A 26,833-nucleotide genomic window follows, 5' to 3' on the forward strand; every position below is an offset into this window, starting at 1 on the left:
TTGCAGTATTAGAATTTGCTTTATTCTACAGTAATCCATGATAGTAATAGTTACTTTCTGCCATGATATAAAGGCACAGGGACCTTGGATTCTTTAGTTTTTTCCTGTCGAGGCTTAGGGACAGTGTTGTTCAGCAGGGGAAGCTCCACTGAAAAGCTCAATAGCTGGACCAGCCTGATATTGGATAACTTTGGTTTATTTCTAAGGTTCCCAACACATATTTGCTTCCATTTTGTCTGAACAAAATGTGTTTGGGTCCCTTAATTTCAAGTGGTTTGGAGGATAATAGCTAATGGCCTCTGAAGATGGTGAGACAGACTTCTGTGTGACTGCTCTCCACTTTGTGGGGACAGTTTGGAGACGACCTCTTCCTGTTCCAACATGACTGTGCAGCTGTTGCACAAAGAAAAGTCCATCAAGCTGCACTTCTGTGTCTGTGATCGTCCGAGTCTGACTCTTTACTTTGAGAAACAGCTGAAAGAGATTTTTTTTTTAATTACAAGATTGTGCTTACATGTGGATTGGGACTGCTGCCACCGCTTTTAGTAACGAGTGCAGCTAAAGCGTTTGACTCAATTACAAATAACACACTATATAAGTTACAAAAGTTCACAGAACACAATCTATTGATTACCTGTGTGTGCAGGTATATTTGAAACTTTCATGAGTAAGAGGCTTGTTTTCTCTAAAATTAATTTAATCCAAAGAAGACGGTGACGGTTCATGTTCAACATTTTAAAACAAACTAGTAAAACTGAATTATTAGCAGGAAAAGCGAACGACTGAAATTCTTAATTTTGTTTTTTAATTCATTCACTGTTATTTCGTATCTTCAGCTTTCAATTTGAATAAGATGACATAAATGTTCAATAAAGCATTAAATCTTCTTTAAATGTCATTTAATTTCTGCTGAGTAACTAAATTAAATCATGTGATTACATGTAATTTGGTCAAAGTTGGACTGAACCACTACGGAGGAGTGGAGGGGTGCAAACATCTGTTACGACATTAATGAAAAATATTATACTTAAAAGGTTATAAAAATACATTAAACATAAACACCATTAATAATCCGCAACATTTTATAAACCCGAGGATCCAAATTATTTTAGAAAATGCAACATTATTTCACAAAAACTTTTCAAGCTCCCCCGCATTGAAGTGGCTGTTCTCGCGGTCCTCAAAGTGGGCGGGGCTTCATGCCACTTTTAATTTCATCCAATCGGAAATCTCCAAAATGTGCCCATTGTAGCGGTGTTCCGGGTTAACTGGTTTCCCTGTTAAATGGTAGCATGTATTAAAATAAGACTCACTAAAGGTACGAGACTGAGAAACGTCGTTGTAAATGCAGTGAAACAGCATTTTTCAACTCCAGATTTCTGTCGGGTTTTTAACTTCTGTGATTAGCACCAACAAGAGACGCTAAAGGGTCACCAGTTAACAGGGAAACCACTTCATCTGAAACACCAGAAAGCTCTTCTCCTTGAGGCCCGGAGTGGACGTGTGTCAAAGTGTGGATCGTCTGCCTCTTCCTCCCGTCTTGGTTTCAAAAAAGAAGCGACTGAATTCTTGAGCAGAATAATTTGTAGCTCTGCCTCGATCGTGGGCATTTTTATTGTGGGGAGCCTTATAGATTTATATTTTCAGCCCCTCTGATGCTGTAAGTTGTTGTTTGGTCGACACAAAGACACTGACTCCTGCTGTCACCAAAACCTCCACTGGAAGAAACATATTTAGTTCAGTGGCTCTAATGACATTAATAAACACTGTACAGAGAACCAAGGCTCAGAATTCAGATCTTAAAAACCAAACAGGCAATAATCATCAGTCACATGAGACGTCAGAATAAAACGACACGTCGGTTGTTGTTGTTCAGAGCAAAGTCTTCAGTGATTGTTTTCCCTTTTGTTTTTTTTGCAAAAAGCCTCCATGTTTCATTATTATTAAAAAGCTACACCCTCAGCAGGAAAAATGCACTCTCAATAACAGGAAGTTGTAAGTTCAAAGGTCAATGTATGCCCTGCTCCCATTGGCTGAATCACATTACACTGATTTTTAGTTTGTTTATTTTTATAAACCATAAACACATGGTTTATTGCTGTATTTATTACACTAACAAATAAATTCTAATCTTCACACATAAAGAAATAAATCACACTTCTTTGAGGCATACCCAAGCGCCCCCGGGTGTCTCATACGGTTGTAAACACTATAACATCGTTTTGGGTCTTGTGGAGAGACGCCAAACAGCACAAAGTGCTTTCGGCTTAATTTGCCTCCAAACAACCATCAAAAGAAATTTTTAAAAGTATCTGTCCAGTATTTACAGAGAGGACAGAGCCAAACAGAGTGAATCCTGCTGGCTGCTGACATCAATCATATAATGGGGACACATATATAAAATTTAGCTCGTCATGCTTTTGTACAGTAGGTGTATCAGTCCAGTGTGTCAGCTTGTGAATAAGACCATGCCTTGCACAAATTGAAGGTTGATGAACTCTGGTCAGTAAGTCTGACCGAAGCTGGTCTGGTATCTTCATTCCAAAGGGACTTTATAGAATTAAGAGACTGTGGGCGCAATGCGTGGATTTGGTTATATATCGGTGACATTGTGCCTTTTAAAGATGACATAGGCTTGAAAGAAAATGATCTGGAGGAATGCTAGTGGGCAGGTTGGGAAACTCTGGAAATGTGCTGCGAGCCAAACTGCAGGCCTGTAAATGCCTCAACAAACTGATGTTCAGGAAGTGAAAGAGAGTCTGAGAGCTGCTGAAAAGATGCTTTATCAATATACACGTCTTTCAAAATGTTTCATTCCCAAATTGGACCAAATCAGGAAAGTAAAGTCTGTCACTGTTTTTAACCATTGGAGCATGAGCAGATATGGACTGGAGACCAAAGTGTTGCTGAAACTGAACCCAGATCTTAGAAGTGTTCTGAACTACCAGGTTGTTTGTTTCAGGTGAAATGGATGAATGAATGGGGACAAGTAGTGACGGCCAACTGAAGCTCCAGTACAGCTTCATGAACCACTTTCTATACTTCCTGACTCCACCAGGTGGCGCTCTTGGTTTGCAGCTCGAGTCTGAAAGACTGGTAATGAAGGTGTTTTCAAACATTTGTTATCAGACAGTGCCATCTAGTGGCTTCAGGAGGTAAAGACAGTGGTTCGTCAAGCTTTATTTAGTCATCACTAGGGACATGTACTAAAGCAGGGGTGGCCAACCCTGGTCCTCGAGAGCCGCAGTCCTGCATGTTTTAGATGTTTCCCTGCTCAAACACACCTGTGTCTGCAGAAAGCTTGACAAGGAGCCACTAATTGCTGTCAGCTGTATTGATGTGAGGAGACATCTAAAACATGCAGGACTGCAGCTCTCGAGGACCAGGGTTGGCCACCCCTGTACTAAAGCCTTCAGTGACACAGGAGAGGCAGACTTGGTTTCTAGAACTCGCCTGGTGGGGTTCGGATTAAGGGCCTCAACCAGTATTTAAAAATGTTTATATTTGCAGACTAGTAGTAAAAATCTGAAGTTTGGCAAAGCCATTCCTCCCTGTGGGAAGTATATTATAAAGATATTTTCTGATAGAGTAACTTTGACTGACAGGGCAAGAAAAATGTCCACTTCAGAATTTAAAGTGAAAAGAGAAAGAAAGCAACAGAAAGAGTTCAGAATGTGTAACAAACCTTTGAGGGGCTGGAGAAAAGAAACGAATCCACACAAGGTTCTGGATCTGGATCATGTTACATCTGGACATGGAGGATAAACGTGTCTGAGTCAGACTCTGGTGGAAGTTAAAGTCCAGAATATTGTTCTGAATTTGAAAGATTGTAGAACACGGCAGGATTAGAACAGTGGAGTCGTTTTAAAGTCGCAGGCTACATATTTCAGAGTTCACATCAGGAGGAGGTAGAAGCTGAGTTTGGAGATTTTTGAAAGTCCTTCAATGTTGTGATAAAGGAAAGAATATTATTTAAAAAAATAAAAACATTATTTGTTTTTTTTAACTTAACAAATATCAAATTACATAACAATTACACTCCTTCCTTTAAAACAATATAACTCTCCTCCAGTCACTGGATGCTTTAATTTCCCTTCATGTTATAAACCACTGTCTCCTGCCGTTGATTTGTTTATTGGAATTTAATTCCTTATTTCTTGGATCAGCATCTTGACCTGCCAGCTGAGAGGTGGACGGATTATCTGGGCCGTTGGAAAAACCAGTGTTGAGTTCATGTTTTCGTTCAGTGTCGACTCGATAGTTTTTTCATAGAGATAATGATACTTTGATTAGGTGAAGTAATCTGAGTAAATTCAGACGAGGCCAAAAGTGTAAATATGATCCAGCTGCACATGCAAGTGAAGCTCTGAGCTCCACCTTCAGTCTGACATGTTTAAGCAAATCTGTTTGTCAATTTCTCCCAGTTGAAGTTTTGTAAAACCAGACAGGAAGAGTTGGACACAACCTTCAGTTCAGGGTGAAGAATACACACTGCAGGAGCAGCAGAACGGCTCCTGAGTGCTTCAATCTGCACTTTTCATGTTGGATTGTGATTTAAAAACACTTTGTTTCTACCAAACGACACAAACACTTCCTGGGAAACAAGGTGAGGCGAGCTTAGAATTTTCTCACCAGTGTCGCTTCCATCTCCGTCTTATGGAGCTCTGAGATCATGATGTGGAACACATTACATATTGATGTTTCCTAACTAAACCATGTGAATTACAGACCCGTCGACATCACCTTGGTTCAAAAAGAGACGATCGAATCCTCAGCATCTCCGAAGTCAAGTTGGAAAAAGTAAATAAAGAGAGCTTGGGGCTTATTTTTCACCATTTGGGCATTCCATAGTGAATCTCTGCTCCTTTCACTTTATTTCTGGTGTCTGAATCAAAAGCTTCAGCATCAGGAGGAATGGAGGTGTAGAATGATAGAACGCAGCTCTACAGCCTTTTATAACATAAACACGTTGATTAAATTTCTCTTTCACATGAAGCCATTAAAAGGCTCATTTTATGACAAAAAAACATCCAAGATTTCATTTACAGACGTATGTAGTTTGTTTTTTAGTTACTAACAAACCAAACGTGATTCTTCTTTACAAAGAAGTTTTGTGGGTAGAAAATAACGGGGCGTCACACTGCAGAGACCTGGAAGTGAAGTTAGTTACAATGATATCAAGATGAAAAGCACGAGAAAAAAACCCAAACTGCTTGGAGATTCTAACTTTGACGCGGCCGAAGGTGAACTGCAGCACGATTCATTCGTCGTCGCTCCAATGTAAGTGGAGGGAAATAAAGTCTTGTTCCCTCTACAGCCACTCCGGGGCTCCGTACGTTAGTGACGTCAGTAAATCTTTAGACGTACAATCATTAAACACTGACCTGCCGTAAACCCGGAGACTAAAAGACGAGCGGTTTTAAAAGGTTCATCTCGGCCTCCGTCTGCACAGAACACTGGTTTAATCAGGGCGCTCTTACTTTTGCGGTCAAGTTGGATTGAGAAAATAATGGTTGATAAACACTTGAATGTGGCTCCTGACCAACTTTTAAAGAAGCTTAATATTTAACCAGTTATTGTAACATGAGCAGACGATAACGCAGCTTCCAAACTCAGTCAGTGGCTTTAAACAGACGACTTTATTACTGAGGGCAGGTTGACCCAAAGCTGAGCTTTTCATGTTTGAGGCTTTTCAATTAAATGGGAGTTTTTACAAAATCTCTCACACAAACTGCTTTGAGCAATTTTGTCACAATGGACCTAAACTTCATTTAGATCTCACAGGAAGTGAATTAAATGGACCAGAGTGTGATTGAGAGTTGAAGATCAGCTGGCCTGTCGGGGAGTTTCCAGTGTGCAGACGGCAACTTTCACTTCTGCCACGGCTCAAAAACATCTGATTTCTTCACAACCTCACGACTGACCTGCACTTCAAAATAAAACCCTGGAACCTGCAGCAGACGTGTGAAGGACAACTATTTAATATCTGACCCTTTTGCTCACAGGGGGACCGAGAGGAGGAAAGAAGAGCCTCTGAAGGTGTTTGAGGGTAAAACGCCACAAAACGTCCACAAGCCAGAAGCAGCAGGTCTGTCCACAGGACGCTCAGGACCGACGAGGTGGAGGACAAACTGAGGACGTTACTTTTCTCCTCACAGGTGAATTTAGAGCCCAAGCATAGCGGACAGTGTGTGAAAGGAGGCGATTACAGCAGGACGCACTGAGGCCACCTTCTGGAAATATGAACAGCAGAGTTTAAATGTTTATGACCTAGAAGTTCTTTTCAGAAAGAAAAAGTGTTTTATTCCACTTCAGTTTACAAGACGACTCTTTATGGTTTGAGGAAAATCACAGAGGACAACCTGGTGGTTCAAAGACAATCTGGCTCAGCCTGCATGTTCCCTGTGTTTAAGGGTTTCCTTTGTTTCTTTGATCGCTCCACACACCTAGTTTCTTCCTGCAGTACAAAAACATTCAAGGTTTAAAGGTCCCATGTTAACAATTCAACATCGTATTAAAGTTTATTTCATCAGATCCAGCCTCAGTCCTGAATGTCCTCCAGGCTAAAAGTTGCTCCACTGAGAACAGGTTGTTTGTCCATGTCTCCTCCAGGCGCGTCTCGGGAGAACAGCTTTCTGGTGTTTCAGATTAAGTGGTCTCCCTGTTAACTGGTGAACCTCTAGCGTCCATTAACGCTGCTAATAACGTGTTAAAAACCCGACAGAAATCCGCAGCCGTCCTTAAAAGCGTCAACAACATTAATAATGACGTTTCCAAGTGTCGTACTTTGAGTCTTATTAATATATGCCGTTATTAGCAGCAACGATGAATGCTAAAGGAAGTCACCACTTAATGGGGAAGCCAGTTAATCTGAAACACCAGTAAAAAATTAGCTTGTTTACGGTGGATTTATTGAAACGACTCGCATAAACGCTGCTGTTCAGTTTGGACCAGAAAGTGACCCAGGAGAGAATCCTGAAGACGGGGAGTTAAAAATATTCTCAGAGTAATTTACTTAGTTACTATCAAGCAGCTAACGCTAGCTCCTGCTAACCACTCCCATATTCTACTGAATTTATTCAGTACATCAGTGAGGCAGAGCTCCACTAGCAGAGGGAGTGGTTAGTTCCCCTCATGATGTCATGAAGGGGAAAATCACTGAATCACTTGTATGAGCACACGTTCAGTAAGAAGTGGAGCAAGTGAAGGAAATCAAAGACTTTCTTTACGTCTGTGGCGACACACAATGTGTATAGGGACACAAATTACTGTTAGAAAATCATTAGAAAGATAACTTTGCATAATATAGGACCTTTAAAGAGCGACCGCCTGGTTGGTAGGTGCGGATGAGTCTGTCTGTCCTGTGACGGACAGGAGCAGTCTGCAACTCCACGATGGATTAAGTCCTTTAGAAGATGGAAGGATAAAAGTACTATACTTAATTAATATTTCCACATCTGCCGAGCCATGTCTTAGATACTATTCATCAAAAATGAAGGGTTTTGCAGCACAACTCTCAACTTTTATGATAACGTCTGTAAAAAATACTTTAAGATGAACAGACTAATCCCTACGAGTTCTTTGACTGCAATAGGTTGTAATTGTGGCAATACTCAGATTACATGATTCCAGTAATGCACCCATCTGTAATTCCTCACTTCCTGGCCGACAGAGAAGAAACTGTTCAGGTGGTCTACAGACTGGTTTAGAGAAAAACAGCCTGAAGGAGATGAACGACCTCTCATGTCCTCACCACGTCCAGTCAAGAGCTCGTTACTACACACTGTGGGAGACATTGTGATGTCATCACATCCAGCGTCTGTGATGAACTGAAGCTGAAAATTGGCCAAAACCCTGTGGACAGACTGTTTCAGGCTTGTGTGCTTTTGTAGGCTTACCTGAAGCGTCTGGATGAATGGTGGGAGTGGGAGAGTGAGAGTGAGAGAGAGAGAGAGAGAGAGGTGACGGAGGCTGGCCTCAGAAACCTGCAGTAAAGCGTCAGTATGGGCCTGCGCTGGGATTCTGTGTGACTGCGTGCTTTTGTACTTCTGTCAACTGAGGGGCTCATGACCTGTTACTGACAACCGTTACCAGACTTGACCCAAATGTTCAGATTATCTGCAGAGCTTGCTGTTCAGAGAGAGAAAAAGAGAAGCATTAATATCAACAGCACAGAAACAGAATACGTGTAGCTCAACATAATGAAAATAGGATTTATTTGTTTTCTCAAAGGCCGTTTAACTCAAACAATCTGTTCAAAATTAGATATATGTACACATTTTACATGGCGTTACATTTGATCAGAACTGGAGATTTCCTTACAACAGCTCGTTCTGAGTCGATGCAACATACATTTCAATATTTACAGACATAAAGAGACTCTTAGCATTGCTCTGATATTCAGGCCTCAGAAAAGCTCCATGAACTGACAGGATGTGCAGCGACTGCTGCTGTGGAGGAAGTGCTTAAAACGAAAAAAGTCACAGATACCATTTGTTACCGATACTACCTTTAAAAAAATACCAGGCCACGACGGCGGCAGCTTGTCCAGCCTCTTCACCTTCCACCAGCAGAATCCACTTTAGCATAAAGAAAAATAGGTGGCGCTAAATCAAAATGTTCTTTTGTGAGTCAGTGAAGGTTCAAAAAGAGTTTCGACTCGCGTTGAATCTCAAGCCACAAACAGTGGTTGTTTTTTTTTACATTTCCAATCCAGATGCCGATCACTCTCTGTGGACCTTCACCTCCATTTACAGTTTCATTCAGGTATTGTCTTTGGATGTGTTCACACTTTCATCACTTTAACTTTAACTGTTCTCAGCTCGTTTTCCACAGCCGGCTGGAGATCAGTAAACCAAGACCACAATTCAGTCTGCTTTTAATTTCCACTCAAAGACTGAATGCAGAACAGAAGAACAATCTAAAGCATCAGCTCTCAAAGGGCTGAGAGGCGTAGAGTCATTTTGTAATGTTGCTGCGTTTAAAACATCCAAAGTGCCTCGTGTTTCGGTGTGACGTTAACTGAACCGAAACACTCTGGCTTCTGACTCTCCTGGGAACCAAAAATGTGAACGCAGCCAAAGTTACATAAAAAAAATCAAACCCTTTCCTAGAATAACAACAATTCACAAAGAAAACAAGTTTAAACTCTAACAAGTCTGTGGCCGCTGGACTCTGAAGCTAAAAAAAACAAAAAAAAAAACAACAGAAAACAGTCTTTTCTTGTCTGATCCTTACCATGAAGCCAAGCAGGTAAAGGCGATCAGAAAGCCACTCATCCCACATGGAGGATCAATCTTTACCTAGAAGAAACTGTCAACAAAGTTTAGCAGTAACACACAGTCAGTCCAATCATCAGATCAAGACACATGCACATCCTGCAGCTCTTAGGCAATCTTAACTCATTCATCAGGGTCTATCCACCCGCGGTGTCAATATCTGAGAACAGAGAGAAGTACTTGACCCTACATTTTGAGCGCCGTGCTCGCGCTCTCTGCACACTTAGTGCAGAACTCCACAGAGACGTGGTTCTTGTCCACGTGCAGACACACGCCACCAGATTTCTCTTTCTCCTCCACTTTCACGCGCTTCCTGGGGAGGGCATAGTCATGGTCGGTGGAGGCGGGCGCCTGGAAAAGCGAGGAAGATAATTTCATCCCATTCACACCGCTCAGCCTGGACAAGAGCTGGGCTAACATGCTCTCATTGGCCAGCACAGCTCTCAGGTACCTGGTCTCATCTTCCAGCTCCTCTACTCTCTTGGTCAGCTGACAGTTCTCCTGCTTCAGAGCACCGTTTTCAGTCACCAGGCTGCCCACTTTCTTCTCCAGGCTGCTAACGTATTCCTTCTTCTTCAAGCGGTTCAACCTCGCGGCCATGGCATTCTTGTTGATCCCGTGGCCCGACTGCCGCTGCCTGGTCTTCATCTTGGAGCTGGAGCTCATCCTCTCCGGAGACGAGGCCGTCGAAGCTTCCAGCTCGGACTCGTTCCCTCTCGAGCTGTAGGCGTCGAAATCGGCAAATTCCATATCTAAGAATGGAGACGAGGAATCTCTCTCGAGTGTCCATTTCAGGTCTTCGATCCCAAACAGGTCGTTCAGCTCGTCCAGTCCGGTGGCGCCGAGACCGTCAGCGGGGAACTCTCCGGGTGGGCTCGGCACATCTTGCACAGTTTCCACGGCGTCCACCACTTCGACCTCCACAGTCTCCACGTCTGCTCTGCTGATGGCACGGCCTCTTCTTCTGGTGATCATCCCTGCTTGAAGGACAGACCTCAAAAGCACGGCGCAAAGGAGATCTTTCCTCACCTGAAGATAAAGAAAACACACTGATTGTTACATTTTATTCAAGAAACAATATGTTTACTCATGTACTGTAGAAGCTATCATCAAATCAGCACATTAAAATTGCACCGGTGGCTGGAAAAGCCCATTCTGAAAGCTGACCTTCAGATATTTATCATTTCTCTATTACAGAATAGATCCAGTTGCTCCAAGTGTAAATTTGGGAATACATTAGGATATTGTTTGAACTGGGGCAGTCATGTGTAAGTTATTTATATAACCAAGAGTGTCCTGACAGGCAAAACTGCCCTGCTGGAAGGAATCCTGGTGTCCATAAATGTCCTCACAGATAAAGTACATATATTACAAATTGTGTTCGTTTAGATAAGGCCACCTAATGACTAGGATTTAACCTTATACAATCTGAAATCTACTTCTGAGCAGCAAACTATTTAGCAGGCGGGCGCGTGGCGCGAGCATTTCCTGAACGTTGCCCTGACGTGCGCCTCCATTGTGAGGCCTTGAAGGACATGTTTATAGTCTTCTCATACACCGTGAATGTCTCCCCTATGTACCTCAAATCACGCCAGGTCTAATAACAAAATATGAAAACTCTGTTCAAGTTTTTAAAAAATCAATTCAACTTTTATATTTTAATCACTACACTGACGCTAACATGCTAACTAGGCCTTCGCTGTGCAGCACGACCACACGTCATCCCGTAAATCCTGATGGGTTGATGCTATGCTAACACGACCTTAAACGGGAATATATCAATGAATCCGAGCTAAATAAAACAATACCCGTCAAGCTCCCCTGTTGGATTTAGTTTAGTTTAATACGAGCCACGTTTTAACGAGACGCCGCTGGCGCTTCCACTCCGCTAACAAAGCCAGCAGAGCTAAGTCGACGTGACGCAGCAAATCTCAAGACAGAAACTTACCAAAGAGGTGGAAAACAACAGAAAGACGGACTTAACCGAGCGGCCCTGGTCTCCAAATGTCTCCTGGAGGGTCCAAAAGATGAATTTGTCTCAGAAAAAAACGCGGGTCTTCTTCAGGTCCGTCGACGAAGAATCCGATCCAGTTTCTCTTCTGCGCTGATAAAGACAGCGCTTTTCTCCAACTGGGCAGAGACACCACCACCCAGCGGCCGGAAGAAGGAATGCAGCTGAGAAACTATGACTATTGATTATTTAAAAAGATATTTTAAATTTTTTAATATAGAACTTCGTCATTTCTGTCTTGTAGTTAGAATTCGGAGATGAACACAACAATTCATAAGCTCTGAATACATAAATAACTGCATGAGATGCCCAAACTAGATTCACTGTACTCACGTATTTTATGCAGGTTACTGTATATAAACACAGCATAAATATGTAACTATTCAAGCTGACAATACATAAATGTGCTCAGGCAACACAATAAGAAATGAAACACATTTTGAGAATATGACCTTCAGAATACTCCAACGTGGGAGAAGCAAAACAAAGAGAAAGAAAACATCCTTGTATTGGTTATTTAATGTTATCATTCTTTAATATTTTGGAAGATACTAAAATTACAGAACATGAAGACTGCAGAAAACTGTGATATCAGTCAATATTTCCACAGTACTGCTTTACAAAGATAGTTTGTTTGGGAAAAAAACAACCCTGTAGACGATTTGCAACGACACCTGATCCAAAACTTTCACTCCTTGGAAATATATCATGTTATTTTACATTATTTATAGTTAAGGTGGATCTCGTTCAGGAAAATACCAGAAACCTGAAGGCGTCCAACAGAGATTTGAGGTATTTTTATTCCTTCTGGAAATTGCTTTACAAAATAAACCCTAGTTTATGCTGCGTTTACACAAAGGCAAGAGGATTTACAAATATAATTTTCGTGACGTTCACATGTATTAAGTTCCATTAGGAATGTGCCACGAATGACCAGAAAATTATATTTGTAACGCATCGTGCCTATGTGTAAATGCAGGATTAATGTCACAGCTTGATATTTCAATCAACCTGGAGTGAAGAACAGAATAATGACGATGAAATTCAGTTCACATTGATGAAGAAAGGCGTGTTCCTGTGCTTCTTTCTGCCTTAACGGCTTCAGCACACCAGTTCTAAACATGACAAAACAATATAAACAATGAGTGAATGGTCAAAGTTACTCAATGAGCCGGGACAGATATTCAGTTCACAGTAATGAAACTATTTTGACTGTAATGTTTCAAGTGTCCTAAAAGCTAAACTGAATGAACAGAACAAAATATGAAATTAAAGACCTTTCTTTCATTGACTGTGGAAAAACAAACGACAGATTTCAATTAGGAATCAAACATTTAATTGATTACAAGTTGTATCTGCAGCCACATTAATATAACAAACATTTAAATGAGAAACTGAACCATTGACATTGAGGCTGAAGGCCAATGTTTAGATTCTAGTTTTGGTATTTTTCACATTCCATCAGACTTTCTCAATCATACATTTTATTTTCACATCAATATGGATGTCAAAATATATGACACCTCTGTTCATTTGGCATCGACACGCCTCCCAGTTTGCTGCAGCCGTGTGAGGACGGAGCCGACAGAAGGCCTGACGGAGGCTTGGGCTCCGCCGTGGGAGGAGTTCAGACTCTCCGAGGACCACGGCAACCAATCAAAACAGCTGCAGTCCGGACTTCAGCTTGCTCACCTCCGCCGGGTTCCAGAGGAGGCCGTCGGGCGTCCGGGCCGGCGCGGCGGCTCCCGGGTTGCTCGGCGCCGCGTCTCTCTCCAGCTCCGCCGGCTGGTCAAACACCGTCATGGTGGAGTAGTTCTCCAGCATGAGGCACGACGGCTCGTCGGACTGGCCGGGCACCTTGCCCAGAGGGTAGCTCCGCCACTGGACGTCGTCGGGACACACCTGCCACGGCGAACCTCGCAGCGCCTTCGCCGCTTCCGCCTGACCGTCCGCCCACTTGTACTCCCTGGAGGAGTCGGAGCGCTGAGGATGGCCGTGGCGGCGCGAGTGCTGCAGCTTCTCGTGCAAACTCTCCAGCGTGTATATGGGCTGCTGCTGCTGCTGCGGCGGCGGAGAGTCGCAGGAGGCCTCCTTCTGCGTGTAGATGGAGCAGAGCTGCAGCAGCCGCTCGCGGGTCTCCAGAGGCAGCGGATGCTCCATGTCGTCCAGGATCAAGCGCAGCAGGTGCGGCGTGCTGACGCAGGGAGCGTCCAGGCACGCGGAGAGCAGCTGCTGCCACCGCAGCTGGATGCGGTGCACAAAGATCCTGTCCCGCACCCGGGCCTTCTTCTGCGTCTTCGTCTCGAAGTGATACTCGAACTTGTTGCTGTTGCAGAGGAGGACCTCCGAGGCCCAGGCGGAGACGTAGAAGGCCTTGTGCCGGGAGTTGTTGTGCTCGCCGGCGACGAGCTTCAGCTCCGCCAGCAGCTTCTCCAGGAGCAGGTGGATGAAGGACGGCGAGTTGATGATCTTCAGCAGCGGCAGCCAGAAGCGCAGGAAGGTTTGAGGGAGCCTGGGTTCGGCCGGATCGGCGTTTTCAGACGTGTTGCAGCCCAGAGTGTCCATCTGCTCCACGGTGGGGAGCAGGAAGCCTTCTTCCAGCAGCGCGTCGATCAGCAGGCCGCCGTGGTCCAGAGAAAACTGCTTGAGCTCACCCAGGAGCCAGCTCAGGTCTGCAAACGGGGGCGGGCAGAAGCTCCTGGCCCGGTCTTCGGGAAGTCCGCTGAAGGCCTCGTACTGCTCCTTCTCGTACGATATCAGAAGTTCCCGAGCGGTCTTGTAGGCTTCCATCTCTTTCTGCTGGGCCACCACTTCATCCTGCTGCCTGACGCCGCCCTCCTCGTCCTCTCCGTCCGACTGCGAGTCCCAGTCCTCGTCGGGGCCTCCTCCCATCTGCCTGGACCAGTACTCCTGCTGGAGCCACTCCAGCACCGCCTTGCAGCCCTTCCGGCACCACTTGAGCGTGGGCAGCTTCCGGTGGGTGAAGTCGTGCCGGAGGTCCACCACCCACTCCGGGATGTTCAGGTTCCCGGCCAGACGCCTCAGAGGCCGGGCCACCTTCCCCTGCTGCCGCTCGGTGATCAGGTTCACGAACCTCACCAGGGCCGATCCGTACAGCAGAACCAGGTCGTCCCCGCTCAGCGGGCCGGGCCGCCCCGGGGTCCCCGGCCGGTCCAGCACCTGGCACCGGACCAGGTCCGCCGTGCAGTCCACCGCCACCGGCGTGCTGGTGGCGTAGCGGGCCTTCCAGGCGGAGATGCGGTGCAGGGCGGTGAGCTGCAGGGAGGCGTCCTGGGAGTACAGGTACTCCAGGACCTGGTCCCACTCCGCTTTGTTCGCCCAGGCCACCACATGGCGTCTCTTCTCCGAGATTTTCTTCTTCATTCCGGCCCCCAACCGACACTTTAGTCACCCGGAGACCGGAGCGACCCTCAAATACCTTTTGCTTTAAACCCACGCGTGTTGAAATCCTGCAGTTTTCAAGCTTTTCCAGCGGAAAGTGTTCTTATTTTAGGATGATTTACATGTCGGAAGTGGTTTTTCTTCTTCTGATGATGTGTGTGCGAGAGAGAGAGTGACACCGCTTTAACAGGTCGAGTACCGCCACCTAGCGGCGGAGATAACACACCACACCACAGAGCGTTCAGGTTCTGTTAGAAAGAAATGATAGAATTTAATGATAACCTTTGACAATAATATATTCTATCATATATTAACATTTAACAATAATATATTCTATCATATAATAACCTTTAACAATAACATATTATATCATATGACATAATATTATATCATATAGGACTCTTTTCATTCAAAAATCATTTGCTTTAGATTTCGGACATTCAACTCATTGCCTTCTGTGGAAACCTTTAGCAGTTATTTGTTCGATAAATTGAGGAATTTTATGAGAAAATAACTGCTAAAGGAGGAAGAGGAGGAGGAGGAATTATTATTATTGTTATTATTATTATTATTATTATTACAAGAATTATTCATTTATTTCAGTTTTCCCCAACTGTAAAATTGTTTTGGCAGAAATTGTATGATTTCATTCAGATTAAGGTTGAAAATCTTTTGCCCTTTTTGTTGTTCAAACGATTTGATCACGCTAAAGACCAATTGTACTAAACCAAATAATCTTTTATTTGTGATGTCAAAGTATTACATTTACTATTGCAAGTTCAGTTTTATTTCTTTTCATAACAAGTTCAAACACTATATTTTCTCAATGAAACACTAAGAAGAACTCAATTTATACAATAGAAATCTGTACTCTATTAAATGTATGGGGATATGGATATGTAGGAAATTCTGATTAGAGGGGAAAAGAGCACTTCTTCCTTGTTGGGGGAGTCAAAGGGCAAGACAGGAAACCCTTTTCGTGGAGAAGTGAGACGATGGAGAGATGAATTTAAACCAGGAGAGATATGGTACTATAGTTTCATTATCAGTGACACCACCGTGATCGTTTCTGTTCAGTGGAGCTGTATTTTCACATAATGGACAAAATGGATTCATACAGTGAGTAGGATTTTTTGAACAATATCAGGTTTGGCATTAAGTATTGCAGAGCTAAAGGTTATTTATAAGACAAGAACATCAGATAACCAGTTACTTCTAGTGCCAGGCTAGATTTAATTGAATAGTAAAACTCTAGGTAGATTATAGAAGAATAGGAACAGATTGATCATATTAATATGGATCCCAGCACACAGAGCAGTGAACGGGCAACACAGGCACTGACACATGAAGCAGTTTGGGAATGTCGTTGAGCAGAGGCTGAAGAATGAATATAAACACACATTAAAGCATTAAAGTAAATGTAAGACGCTGAACTACTGCGATCCAGATGAAGTCAGACTGAGAAGCTGCTGTTTTTACAGCTTTGCGTCACCAATCTGAGGAGAAAACACAGATTCCCCCCTTCAATCCGATATTCAATTATTCAGACATCTTTCAATTCAACAAGTAACTAAAGTGAATGTGACACTGTAATTGATTCAACTTTATTGTTTCATGTCTTTATTAGTCACAGTCCAGACGGAAAGACGTAAAAAACAAACAAACCCCACAATAATTCACGTCGCATTAAAACTAATCATGAATTGGCTTTACAGAGGCTCCGTAGGGTCACACTCCAGCCCGATAGGTGGCGGTAATGCACCTCGAAGAAAAGTAAATAAAGCAGCGAAGAAGAAGCAGCTTCCGGTTTGAAGATGGCGGGAGTTTCCAGAAAAGAAATACAAGCGAAAGAAGAGGAACTTAGTCAACATGTTTATTCCGCTCTACAGGTAAAAACTAAAATACATCATACAACTACCACTAACTAGCTAACTAACCAACCCTTCCGACATGTTTATTCTGACCCGAAGGTTAATTATAACTCGAATAATTAAAGGTAGCCTGAACTTCTAGGTAAACAAACTACAAACACTAACTTTTAACCTCAATTATTCAACTGTTTGGGTTTTTTTTTTCTTTACTGCTGCTTTCAATATCTTCCTTTTCTCTCGTTCGTATCTGTTCTTAATGTAAACAACTGAAGATTTTTTCACGACCCGAAGCGGATAATTATTAAACATTACAGAGAAAAGCTCAGGACGACAGTTTCCATCATATGAAGAATATGTGAAAAGTCGCGTAATTCTAAGGGCTGAATTCACAAACTGCTTGTTAATCTGTGAAGATAATGTGAGAACCTGAGAGCACCGGACTGACGGTCCTGACTGCTGGAGTTCATCTCAGATGATTTTGGTCACTTTACCGGAGACACTTTCTCTGCGATCAAGAGCCAAACTTCCATTCTGAAGTCAATAATAATAATAATACAAAAAAAATCTAAATAAACGTTTTCCAAAAATGATAAAGCAGCCTGGCTGCACAAGAAAGTCCGAAGGTCTGAAACCATGAAAATATTTAACATCAACAAATGGATTGTAAACATTTGAACACTTTATATACCAAATACACTTTTCATTGAGTTCCACATGGACCCAAACCAGTATTTCCCTATTTTAATTTCACGTTCAAACTCTTGGCAAAACAAACGGTGTAAAGTGATTTCTCAGGACATTTACATCAAACAGTGCAACGAGTAATGAAGAAACGGTCATTTTAAATTGTTCACAACACCAGCATCTGAATGATGCGTGTCTGTTTGAATGTGACAGTATTTAGTTAAATAAATGGTGAGGTGTTAGTTGTCTGCATCCCCACGTTTATAAAATAGCCTTAAGGCCTCATCCAGTGTTTGTACGACGATAACGATGCTGTGAAAGTGTCTGCAGGGTGGTTGTTTTTGGTTTTTTTAAATAAGCAAATGTAAATGTTGCATCGATTTCTATAGAAGTTTGGTTAAACACACAGACGTTGTTTGTGTTGAGGCTGTGTCCTGCCCGCTGGTGGAGCACCTGTACCTCCAGGACCCCGGCAGCGTGCTGCAGCTGCTCTGCTCGCCCTCACAGCTCCGCTCTGACATCCTGACCTGGGTCTGCAGCAGGTAGGAGGACCGACCTCTGCGATGATATAAGATCTATTTTGTCTCTGTCACACTTTGTTTGAGCGCCGGCTCCTCGTCCGCAGCAGCATACGAGTAGAGTAGAAGAATAACCCGCGTGTCTCTGTCCACAGGATCAAACCAAACTTTCTCACCTCGATGAAGCCGGCAGGACGCGGCCCAGACCCTGACGCAGTCCTGAGAGGTAATGCCGTGCTCCCCCACAGCCTGCACACGTAACACACTAGTCTTCATTTCACACTACAACCTCTGCTTGTGCTCACAGAGGTGGCCCTGGTGGGACAGGAGCTGATGCTGTGCCGAGCAAACAACTTCAAACTGATCAAGGTGAACGGCGGCAGCGCGTCGCGCATCGTCCATGTGAAGCTCCACACTGAATATCGGGTGTATTTCAAAACAAATCCTGCACCATAACTGTTTTCTGTTTTGTTTATGTTGGCGGGTGTGGTCGTGTTGAACACTGGAGCCTTCTGCAGGTTGGAAAAAAAGCAAAAAGCAGTTTTCCGACCTTGGTGTTTGTGTTGTGGGTCCAGGGGGAGGCGGCTCCTCTGCAGCAGCTCCTGTTCCTGCAGCAGCTCCTGGCCGTGGTCCAGGACTGTGAGGAGGAGGAAGAGGAGGATGAAAGCAACCTCGTGGGCGAGCTGTTTAAAAGCGAGAACCTGCCTCTCCTCACTGGGATGTTCCAGCCCGAGCTGCCGCCGCGGCCCGCAGACATCCAGTACGTCTGGCGTCCCGTTCCTTCTGGCGCCGGCCGGCCGTCTCCTCACCTGCTGCCTCTTCTCTGCAGGCAGATCTGCGATGAGGCGAAGTCGTCTGAGCAGGAGGTGGAGACGGAGGTGGAGGAGGTGGAGTCGGCCCTGCAGGCCACTCGGTCGGAGCTGGAGCGGCTGCAGTCACAGGTACCACGTGTCAGACTCACGGCTCACGACCTCACAGGAAAACTGCCTCCATGTTGTTCCTGAATCCAAAGACTCAAAGCCTCTGTGGCGTCTCACACATGATTTAGGAGGAATCGTCTCTTTTTCCCCATCAACTCCTCTTCTTTTTATATCAAAGTAGGGCTGAGTAAAAAAAATTGATTCTATCGATTAATTGAATTTTGAGAATTTGTAAGGTATTTTGCTTTTATTTTGACATTTTTCGCCTTCCTTTCTACCGTTCCTTGTGGGTTTCCGTAGTTTCTGTTGCACTTTTGGGTAAAGCTGGAATTTGATGATTGACTGAGCCTCACTCTGATTGTTTATCTGCATTTTAGCTCTGAGGACAATCAGCAATAAAGTTGCACTTTTGACATATCGGATGTCTGCAGTCATTTTAAAGTGCATTGAGAGAAAAAAAATCCAAAATTGAATTGAAACTCCAATTTATCTTTCAAAAAAATCGTCTTTTTGGGGGGGGGCAGCCCTATAACAAGGTAAAGATCAATGATCATTATGTTTTCACGAGGAACTTCTTGTGATGGAAATGACCGTTTTCACTTTGAGGGGAAGTTCTTCATCTTTACTACCTCGAGAGGAACCTGGAAGATTTCCTACATTATTACACACCGTTTAAGAAATTAGTGCTCATGACATTAAAGTGTTTATTTACTGAAGTTAAATCTTATTAACCTTCTCCTCCAGTACCTACTCAGCCCGACTCGCCTCGCCTTCACTCAGTTTGATTTGTTTTTCCATTACAGTGCTGCACCACCACCGCGTGGGCGGAGTCGTCATTTTCCAGTGTTTTGGTTTAACTGGTGCCCCAGGTAACTGGTGACTTCTGCTACAAGCCGTTAGCAGCAGCTGATGTTAAAATGCGATAAACAAAAGATGCAATAACTTTAAAGTTATTGCATCTCGAGGAAGCCGGTCACTAGTTAGCAGGGAAACCAGTTAATCCGAAACACCGGCGGTATCGCTGGGTCAGAGACATCCGGATGCTCGAAGCGGGCCGCTCTATCAAGCTCCTGCACATCGTCGCTGCTCCAAGGGCTTTATTTCTGTGCGTCTGTATGAGTTGGAGTGTTATTGTTGTGATCAGGTTTTAAAAATGGCGGGTGAATCAGCCGGCCAATCAGCAGCCTGCTGCCTGTCGACGTCACATTGTCTCGTCGCTTGGAACCTCAGTGAAATAGGTACCCGGAAGGTACCAGGTACTAAGACGTAATGGGTACCAGGTACTACCAGGTGGTACCCGGTACTAAGACGTAATGGGTACCAGGGATTACCAGGTGGTACCCGGTACTACCAGATGGTACCAGGTACTAAGACGTAATGGGCACCAGGTACTAAGACGTAATGGGTACCAGGTACTACCAGGTACTAAGACTTCCCTCCCCTCCCCTCAGTGTGACTTCTTGAGCGAGGCGGCGCAGGCGGCCGTCTTCGTTCCCAGCTCGCTGCGCGTGGCGGCGTGCGACCTCCAGCAGCTGATGGCGACCTTCAGCCACGTGTTTGAGTCTGATCTGAAGGATCTCTGCGGCAGAGAGGCGCCCGGCTTCAGCGCCGACTGCCACGTCTTCCAGAGGGTGCAGCAGCTGCTGCTCGCCTGCAACACGGTACGCACGCCGCTCTTCTAACACTTTCACCTCGTGTGAAACTAGACGGCTCTTCAGACGTTCCTCAGCCATGAGAGTTTTCCTGCTCAATGAGAAGAATGTGAGACTGTTGAGACAATGTGAAGCAGGGTGTGAGTGTTAATTTATTTAAATTACCTGGATGACTTCTGAAGCGCCAACATTCACTGCAATGAGAGTGTAAAAGGACCACAGTGACCTCTGGTGGCCTGAAGCGTGTATAGCAACAGGTCCTACAGGAAAGTGTCTCCAGGTCTTTTAATTATTTACATATTTATTTATTTTATTTGGTTACCGTATTTTCCATACTATAAGGCGCACCGGATTATAAGGTGCACCTACATTGATTGACATAATTTACAACTTTGTTCACATATAAGGCACACCGCATAATAAGGCACATGGAATAGACCAGTGGTCAGCAACCTTGATAGCTCAAAGCCATTAGGTTACATTTTCCACTGATTCTAACACCCAGAGAGGTGCACACACTTTATTTTGATAGTCCTACCTGCAGCCTATGCCAGGAGGACACTACACACAAAACCTTCTTCACTGCTGGTTGACAACTTACAACTACCGGTAATAAACTAAACTACATGAACTAAGCAACAAAAACACAACACAACACAATTATTACCGACACCACAAACCAAATAGAACCCGCAATAATTGCATTTAAAACACCACAAACAGAAACTCCCATAATTCATTGCAGCTATCGGCTGCACTGAGGAGCTCAGGATGCAAGGCATGATGGGAATTCATGTTTTGTGTTGTTGGAGGTTATTGTGGGTCGTTGTTGGGCTTGGTGTTGTGTTGATTGTGTTTATGTGTTTTTGTTCCCCAGTTTTGGGAGTCATTATTTCATCTAGTTTATTTTGGTTTGTTAGAATGTTGGTGTGCAACCATGAGTGATGAATGTGTTGTGTGGAGTGTCGTCCGCTCTGAAGATCCGGTTGTGAAGTTAGAGTTGTCAAAATAAAAGCTTCTGGTTGTTCAGCTGTCAAATAGCAGTCTCAAGTAGAGCAATTCTTCCATATATAAGGTGCACCGGGTTATAAGGCGCACTGGCAGCTTTTGAGGTATTTAGGTGCACCTTATAGGGCGGAAAATACGGTACTCCTCCACAAAACGTAAAGAAATAGTTGAAACTACAGCTGCTCGTGTCTGATTGTTTGAGTTCGTATAAATAATGAGTAAACAGCAGACTTCTGCTTGTTTGTCGACATGGACAGTGTTTCTGTCTTCATGTCAACTGACTGATACTTTTATCTGTGACGTTTTATAAAATGTGATAAATGATTACCATCCATCCACTTTGGTTCCCTCTTAATCTCTCTGGCAGAGGTGTGAAAGCACATTTTATTTCAGGGGTGACAATATAATAGTGGATATAAAAGTGCCTTCATAAAATGTACATTTAAACTTCACAGTGTTTCTTTGTTGTGATGCAGAGTATATGTGATGAAAAGGTCTATATTTTCACAAAATCAAACATTTTACAACCAGAAATGGCTCCAATCTCAGTATAAAGCCAATTCTAATGACGCTTACAGTGAAATGTCCAAACAACTTGGGTGTTTTTACAAACTCTCTCTGAAAGCCTGGCTCTTGTGTTGTGTTGTGTTGTGTTGTGTTGTGTTGTGTTGTGTTGTGTTGTGTTGTGTTGTGTTCACTACTCTGAAGAAACACAACTTCCCCCAATCATTTAAAATGATGACAGCAGTATCTGGTGTCCATTATAGGAGTGTTTTATGAACCTTTGCAGTATTAACACATTTCACTGCAGGACAACAGGAGTTAAAAACATCCAGACCAGGAAAATATGACATCATCACGGAGTCTGATCTGTTTACTGTTTCCCCATAGATTTAAATGTTAAATGACACTGAAATAGCATTAATGTGTTTTACTTTAAATGGTGAAAATCAGCGATTGAAACCTTCAAGAAGGTTTGACATCTGAGTGCAACTATAAAATGTGTCTGTGCGTCAACAGGAGCTGGAAATGCTGAAGGAAGCGTCTGAAGCTTCTGCTTGTGTGACGGAGGAAGTAAAGCAGCTGCAGACGAAGCCTGAGTACTGGAGGGGAGGACAGAGACACACTTTATGTATGCACACACACACACACACACACACACACACACACAGGTTAAGTATCATGTTTGTAACCGTTTCCTGTTTTGTTTTTTGCCACAGCTGAAAAGTTGGAGGAACTGAGGACACGAATCTCAGACTACGTCTCTGTGCTGCAGTCCTGAAGCTGTCACTGAACACCCCCCCCCCCCACACACACACACACACACACTCACACTGTCGTGTCTGCAGCCGTCAGATGTGAGAACGACTGACGTGTTTTATCCACTTGTGAACAGTTTGTTGTTGAAACTGTGCGACGCTCAGATTTTTAACATCCTTTGCACTTTTTGCCCGTATTGTAAATATCTGACTGAACTGTAGTTTAACATTCTTGACTTGTTTCTATGTCCACAATAAAAGCTCTCTCCGACTAATCGTGTCCCTCACCCGTGATTATAGTCTGCGGGTGTTGCAACACTCTTCTGCTCTGAAACGGATTTTCGTAGCATTGACATTCATTGTATAGATACTGGGGTTTAAAAATACTTTTGTAGAAGTTAAAGTATCAACTCAAGCTTTTTACTGAAGTAAAGCGGTTTAAGTAATATACAGTCCTCAATTTGCCATTGAGGACAAAACCAGGCTATGAATGAGTTATTCCTGGACATTTTCCACAGTCTCTGTACTACTGGTCTTTCAATAGTATCTAGCATGTGTGATGCAATTGTATTTGTTATTCATGTGCAGGGGCGATGGATGGACTACAACCTAACAGGGTGTAGGAATGATTTATGTTTATACTTCTCATCCAATCACAAACAAATTGTTTGTTTGTTTTAACAATGAAAATTACCAGCGTAACAGGCCTGTTTTCATGTGAGGATTAGGTGCAGATAATGACATGAACACTTCAGATGTAAATGACTTCCATAAAGAATACGTAACCAAACATTGTACTTTAGCTCACAAAGTATTTGTTTTTGTGTCCCGCCACAATAACTCAGCCATGTTTCGTTTTCAGTAACGAAAGTAACTTTTAGAGGGAAATGATCTGTGGAGGAAGTGAACAATCAGACTTTCACTGCATTTCTTTTTTTTTCTTTAATGTCACACAAAGTCTGTACAAGTGAAGCAGCAGCGTCTCTGGAGGTCACAGTTCATCAGACCGTAGATCCCGGTCCTTCAGAAGCCTTTGCCGGCCAGCCAGTCCTTCAGCTCCTTGTCAAAGTGACCTTTGACCTTCAGGGTCATGGTGACCTCGTTGACCTGCGTGGGCAGCTCCTGCCCCGTCACCTCCTTCAGGTACCGCTTCACCTCGCTCTCCAGAGCCCAGATGTCTCCCTCCACCTTCCGGATCAGCGTCATCTTGCGGTTCCCGTGGGTCAGGTCGGTGTACACCGGGATGTTGTGCATCCGGGAGCGGCGGATCATGTAGGGCAGCGGCGGCGGGGAGTCCGCGGGCGGGATCCAGCCGGACGGTGCCGGGCCGGCGTGTTTCGGCGGAGTGGGGACGCGCGAGGGCGGAATGAGCCGCTCCACGAAGTGGTATTCCTCCGCAGACTCCACGAAGCCGCAGTCGGTCTGTCCCGGAGCGGTGTGAGACAGCAGCCGGAGCCCCGAGGGCCGGGGGCCCGGCGCGAGGCGGAGAGCGGCGCTCAGAGCCCGCTGCAGCCTGAAGGAGGCCGCCATGATGTGTGTCAGGTCGAGACGAAGAAGACCCGGAAGTAGTAGAGAACTTCCGGGTGGTACTTCCGGTTCCTCCAGTGTTTTGTTTTTTTGTTTTCTCTCTCTTCAACTTACAACAAAAGTTTAAAAAAGACACGGACCCATGGCGCTCGTTCCCAAACCAATACAGCCACAAAAGTACAAAAAGAAAATTCTTTATATTCACATTCTGCGTAAACAAAACAAAGCTCCAGAATAAGGATATGATCCAGGATGGAATCTATCTATCTATCTATCTATCTATCTATCTATCTATCTATCTATCTATCTATCTATCTATCTATCTATCTATCTATCTATCTATCTATCTATCTATCTATATCAAAATGAACACAAATTGTATCCATGATTTTACTATACAAAATATTAATAAGTAAGTAATTATAACTTTCTTCAACTGAGTAAATACTCATGTTAGAATATTACAAATAATTCCATGGAAAATGTCAGTGGAAAATTGTAAAAATTGCTATTTTCTTTACCTTGATCCAGTGACTTGGGAACCATCTGAAAGTGGCCATCTTGGATTGTCTCATGTCCTGTGTCTGAATTGTTGTAGTGATAAAGGTGTCCACTAGGGGGCAGAAGACAAGTATCAGATTGGATGCGAGAGGGTTTTGAGTGAAATTTTTGCCATAGGCTGGTGCAATAGGTCTCAGAAATGGTTGTATTAAATTTGATGCATTTGGGATTATAGGGTTATAGAAAACTAAATTTTTGACTCCATCGACCAGCTGGTTTCTGTTTTTGACGCTGGTAAGACAAGAATCTATTCTGATTTTTAAATGACTTTGAAGCAACTGTTAATTTAAGCTACTAATTCATCTATTTGATCATTCCTAACCTCCCAGAGGTGGCAGTGGAAGCGCCCAGCGTCCCACTGTGCTCTGGAGGCCCTTGAACCCCCCCCCCCTGCCTCCCAGGCTCCGTCGTCATGGTGACACCCAGCACTGTGGAGCCTGTCGTCGTCCCACCGAGCCGCCTGTCATGGTCGCTCAGCTATGACGACGTGGACCTGATGGTGTCAAGTGAAGAACTTCTTCATGATTTTTAAATGATTAGAAACCAAATGATGACTGACTAATTAATATATGTATTAATTCCTAACCTCACAGTGGCAGAAGTGATTCCTGTTGTGTGACTGAAGTGTATATATTTGTATTAAATACATTTGTAACTGCCATATTTTTATTAAATACATTTGTAAATATCCAAATGTATATAAATTGATGTTTTTCTTTTGTATGTGTCTATATTTTCTATTTTCTTTTACTATATATCTGAAATGACAGGACGAGTGAGTGCAAGCTCGTCCTGCTGCATTGGTCTGAATTTATGTCTGAAAATTGAGCTCAGTTGTTCAAAAAAAAGTCATCTGGATCAAAATGATCCAGATTAGAAAATCCCATGTTTTGCTATCCAGGATCAGGTAATCCGTCTCACTTTAATGCCGGTTTTTCAAAGCAACATTGGATCGGTTCACCCTGACCCAGATACAGTTTTCAAGAGGAACAAATCCAGATTACCAGTGTTCTAAATGTTCTGCCAGCAATATAAAGAACAACAGGTAGAAGAGCCAACATGGGGTCACTTTGTGTTTTTTATTTTGAGACAAAACACAAAAATAACATAAACATCCACTTCTATTTATGATTGTTTTTATGACCACTCAGCTGAGCCACAGCAATAACAAATGTACATAAACAAATACATTGTAGATATTTTGAAAAAAAAAAGACTTGAATTTAAAAAAGGCTAAATGTCCAATAGTTAATAAACAATGTTCAGGGTTCTTCATCCTAGTAGGACAGACCAGCATCTTCCAGCCCTGCTTTCAGGAGGCAGATCTGGAGTTTTGCCCTGTTTTGCTGCAGTTTGGCCGCTTGACTTGTTCCTCTGTGCTTCTGCACTTTCACTTTCTCCTTTAATTCACTGGCATCATGATTATTTTCCTCGGCAGCAGGTTTGAGCTCCGCAGTGGGTCAATGTCTATACCTGGTAACCTCCCGTTACCATGACGATGACATGTGATCACGCACGTCCTCGTCAGTCTGCTCACAGACACATGAACAAAAAGTTCAGCACAAGCTGCAGAGTCTCACGAACACTCCTTTTACTCTCAGTCATGAAGGACGATGTTCATTTGTGATACGAGCTGCAAAACGTGTGTTTGAGGATTTGAAGCTCCTCCAGCAAACAGACAGTGATCCTGGAGGAGTTCTTCACTCCCTGCACTGGTTTCCAAGGGTTTCAGTGTCTCCCTGTAGACCAAGCAGAAAGATGTGTCCACAATGAAACGTGATTCTCCTGGGGGGAAAACAAACCACTATTCTCACAACAGAAACTTGTTTCACAACAATAACAAACATCTTTAAATGACCGAGGATCCAGCTTGTGACAGATGTTCTCGTCTTCTATCCGCCTTTCTGTCTCTTTGTCTTCACCCAGGAATTTACACCCTGATTGTTTTCACCTCTGACATAACACTGCTCACGACATGACAAACGTGCCAAAGAACTCAACTCAACTCAACTTTATTGATAAAGCGCTTTAAGCAGCCGTAGCTGAGACAAAGTGCTGGACATTGAAATAAAAATATAGGAGGCAACATAAAAACATAAAAACAATAAAAACAATAAAAAAGTTAAAGCAATAAAAACAATC

General features: G+C 43.6%; 4 protein-coding genes across 6 annotated transcripts; 1 reads left to right on the forward strand and 3 right to left on the reverse strand.

Moving 5' to 3' along the window:
• Positions 1–5,134: 5,134 nt before the first annotated feature.
• Positions 5,135–11,364, reverse strand: crebzf (CREB/ATF bZIP transcription factor). Of its 3 annotated transcripts, XM_080496111.1 has the most exons (5): positions 11,227–11,364; positions 9,730–10,307; positions 9,469–9,629; positions 9,238–9,312; positions 5,135–8,579 (listed from the first exon to the last, which is right to left on the reverse strand). In XM_080496111.1, exons 2-3 carry the CDS (start codon positions 10,251–10,253, stop codon positions 9,581–9,583), a joined length of 573 nt encoding a protein of 190 aa, XP_080352237.1. In that variant the 5' UTR covers positions 10,254–10,307; positions 11,227–11,364; the 3' UTR covers positions 5,135–8,579; positions 9,238–9,312; positions 9,469–9,580. The 3 variants fall into 3 exon arrangements, with proteins under 3 accessions (XP_080352237.1, XP_080352236.1, XP_080352235.1); XM_080496110.1 differs by having other exon boundaries at positions 9,238–9,629; XM_080496109.1 differs by having other exon boundaries at positions 9,469–10,307.
• A 1,454-nt stretch (positions 11,365–12,818) lies between these two features.
• On the reverse strand, positions 12,819–14,778 carry las1l (LAS1 like ribosome biogenesis factor). Its single transcript, XM_080497031.1, has one exon. It carries the CDS (start codon positions 14,671–14,673, stop codon positions 12,946–12,948), a length of 1,728 nt encoding a protein of 575 aa, XP_080353157.1. The 5' UTR covers positions 14,674–14,778; the 3' UTR covers positions 12,819–12,945.
• A 1,727-nt stretch (positions 14,779–16,505) lies between these two features.
• haus7 (HAUS augmin-like complex, subunit 7) lies at positions 16,506–22,653 on the forward strand (the record flags this gene model as incomplete). Its single annotated transcript, XM_080496344.1, has 9 exons — positions 16,506–16,580; positions 17,673–17,788; positions 17,920–17,990; positions 18,072–18,133; positions 18,340–18,524; positions 18,594–18,705; positions 20,136–20,345; positions 22,365–22,476; positions 22,565–22,653. The coding sequence occupies 9 exons, from the start codon at positions 16,506–16,508 to the stop codon at positions 22,624–22,626; spliced, it is 1,005 nt and encodes a 334-aa protein (XP_080352470.1). The 3' UTR covers positions 22,627–22,653.
• A 906-nt stretch (positions 22,654–23,559) lies between these two features.
• mrpl49 (mitochondrial ribosomal protein L49) lies at positions 23,560–24,150 on the reverse strand. The gene has a single exon (XM_080496021.1). The coding sequence runs from the start codon at positions 24,131–24,133 to the stop codon at positions 23,627–23,629; it is 507 nt and encodes a 168-aa protein (XP_080352147.1). The 5' UTR covers positions 24,134–24,150; the 3' UTR covers positions 23,560–23,626.
• Positions 24,151–26,833: the final 2,683 nt, after the last annotated feature.

The sequence above is a fragment of the Blennius ocellaris genome (assembly GCF_963422515.1).
Source record: "Blennius ocellaris genome assembly, chromosome: 5".
In the NCBI taxonomy this organism is placed as follows: domain Eukaryota; kingdom Metazoa; phylum Chordata; class Actinopteri; order Blenniiformes; family Blenniidae; genus Blennius; species Blennius ocellaris.

Excerpts from the sequence above, each read along its gene's own strand:
- las1l (XM_080497031.1), bottom strand. The coding sequence starts at position 14,673 with ATGAAGAAGAAAATCTCGGAGAAGAGACGCCATGTGGTGGCCTGGGCG.
- mrpl49 (XM_080496021.1), bottom strand. The coding sequence starts at position 24,133 with ATGGCGGCCTCCTTCAGGCTGCAGCGGGCTCTGAGCGCCGCTCTCCGC.
- crebzf (XM_080496109.1), bottom strand. The coding sequence starts at position 10,253 with ATGATCACCAGAAGAAGAGGCCGTGCCATCAGCAGAGCAGACGTGGAG.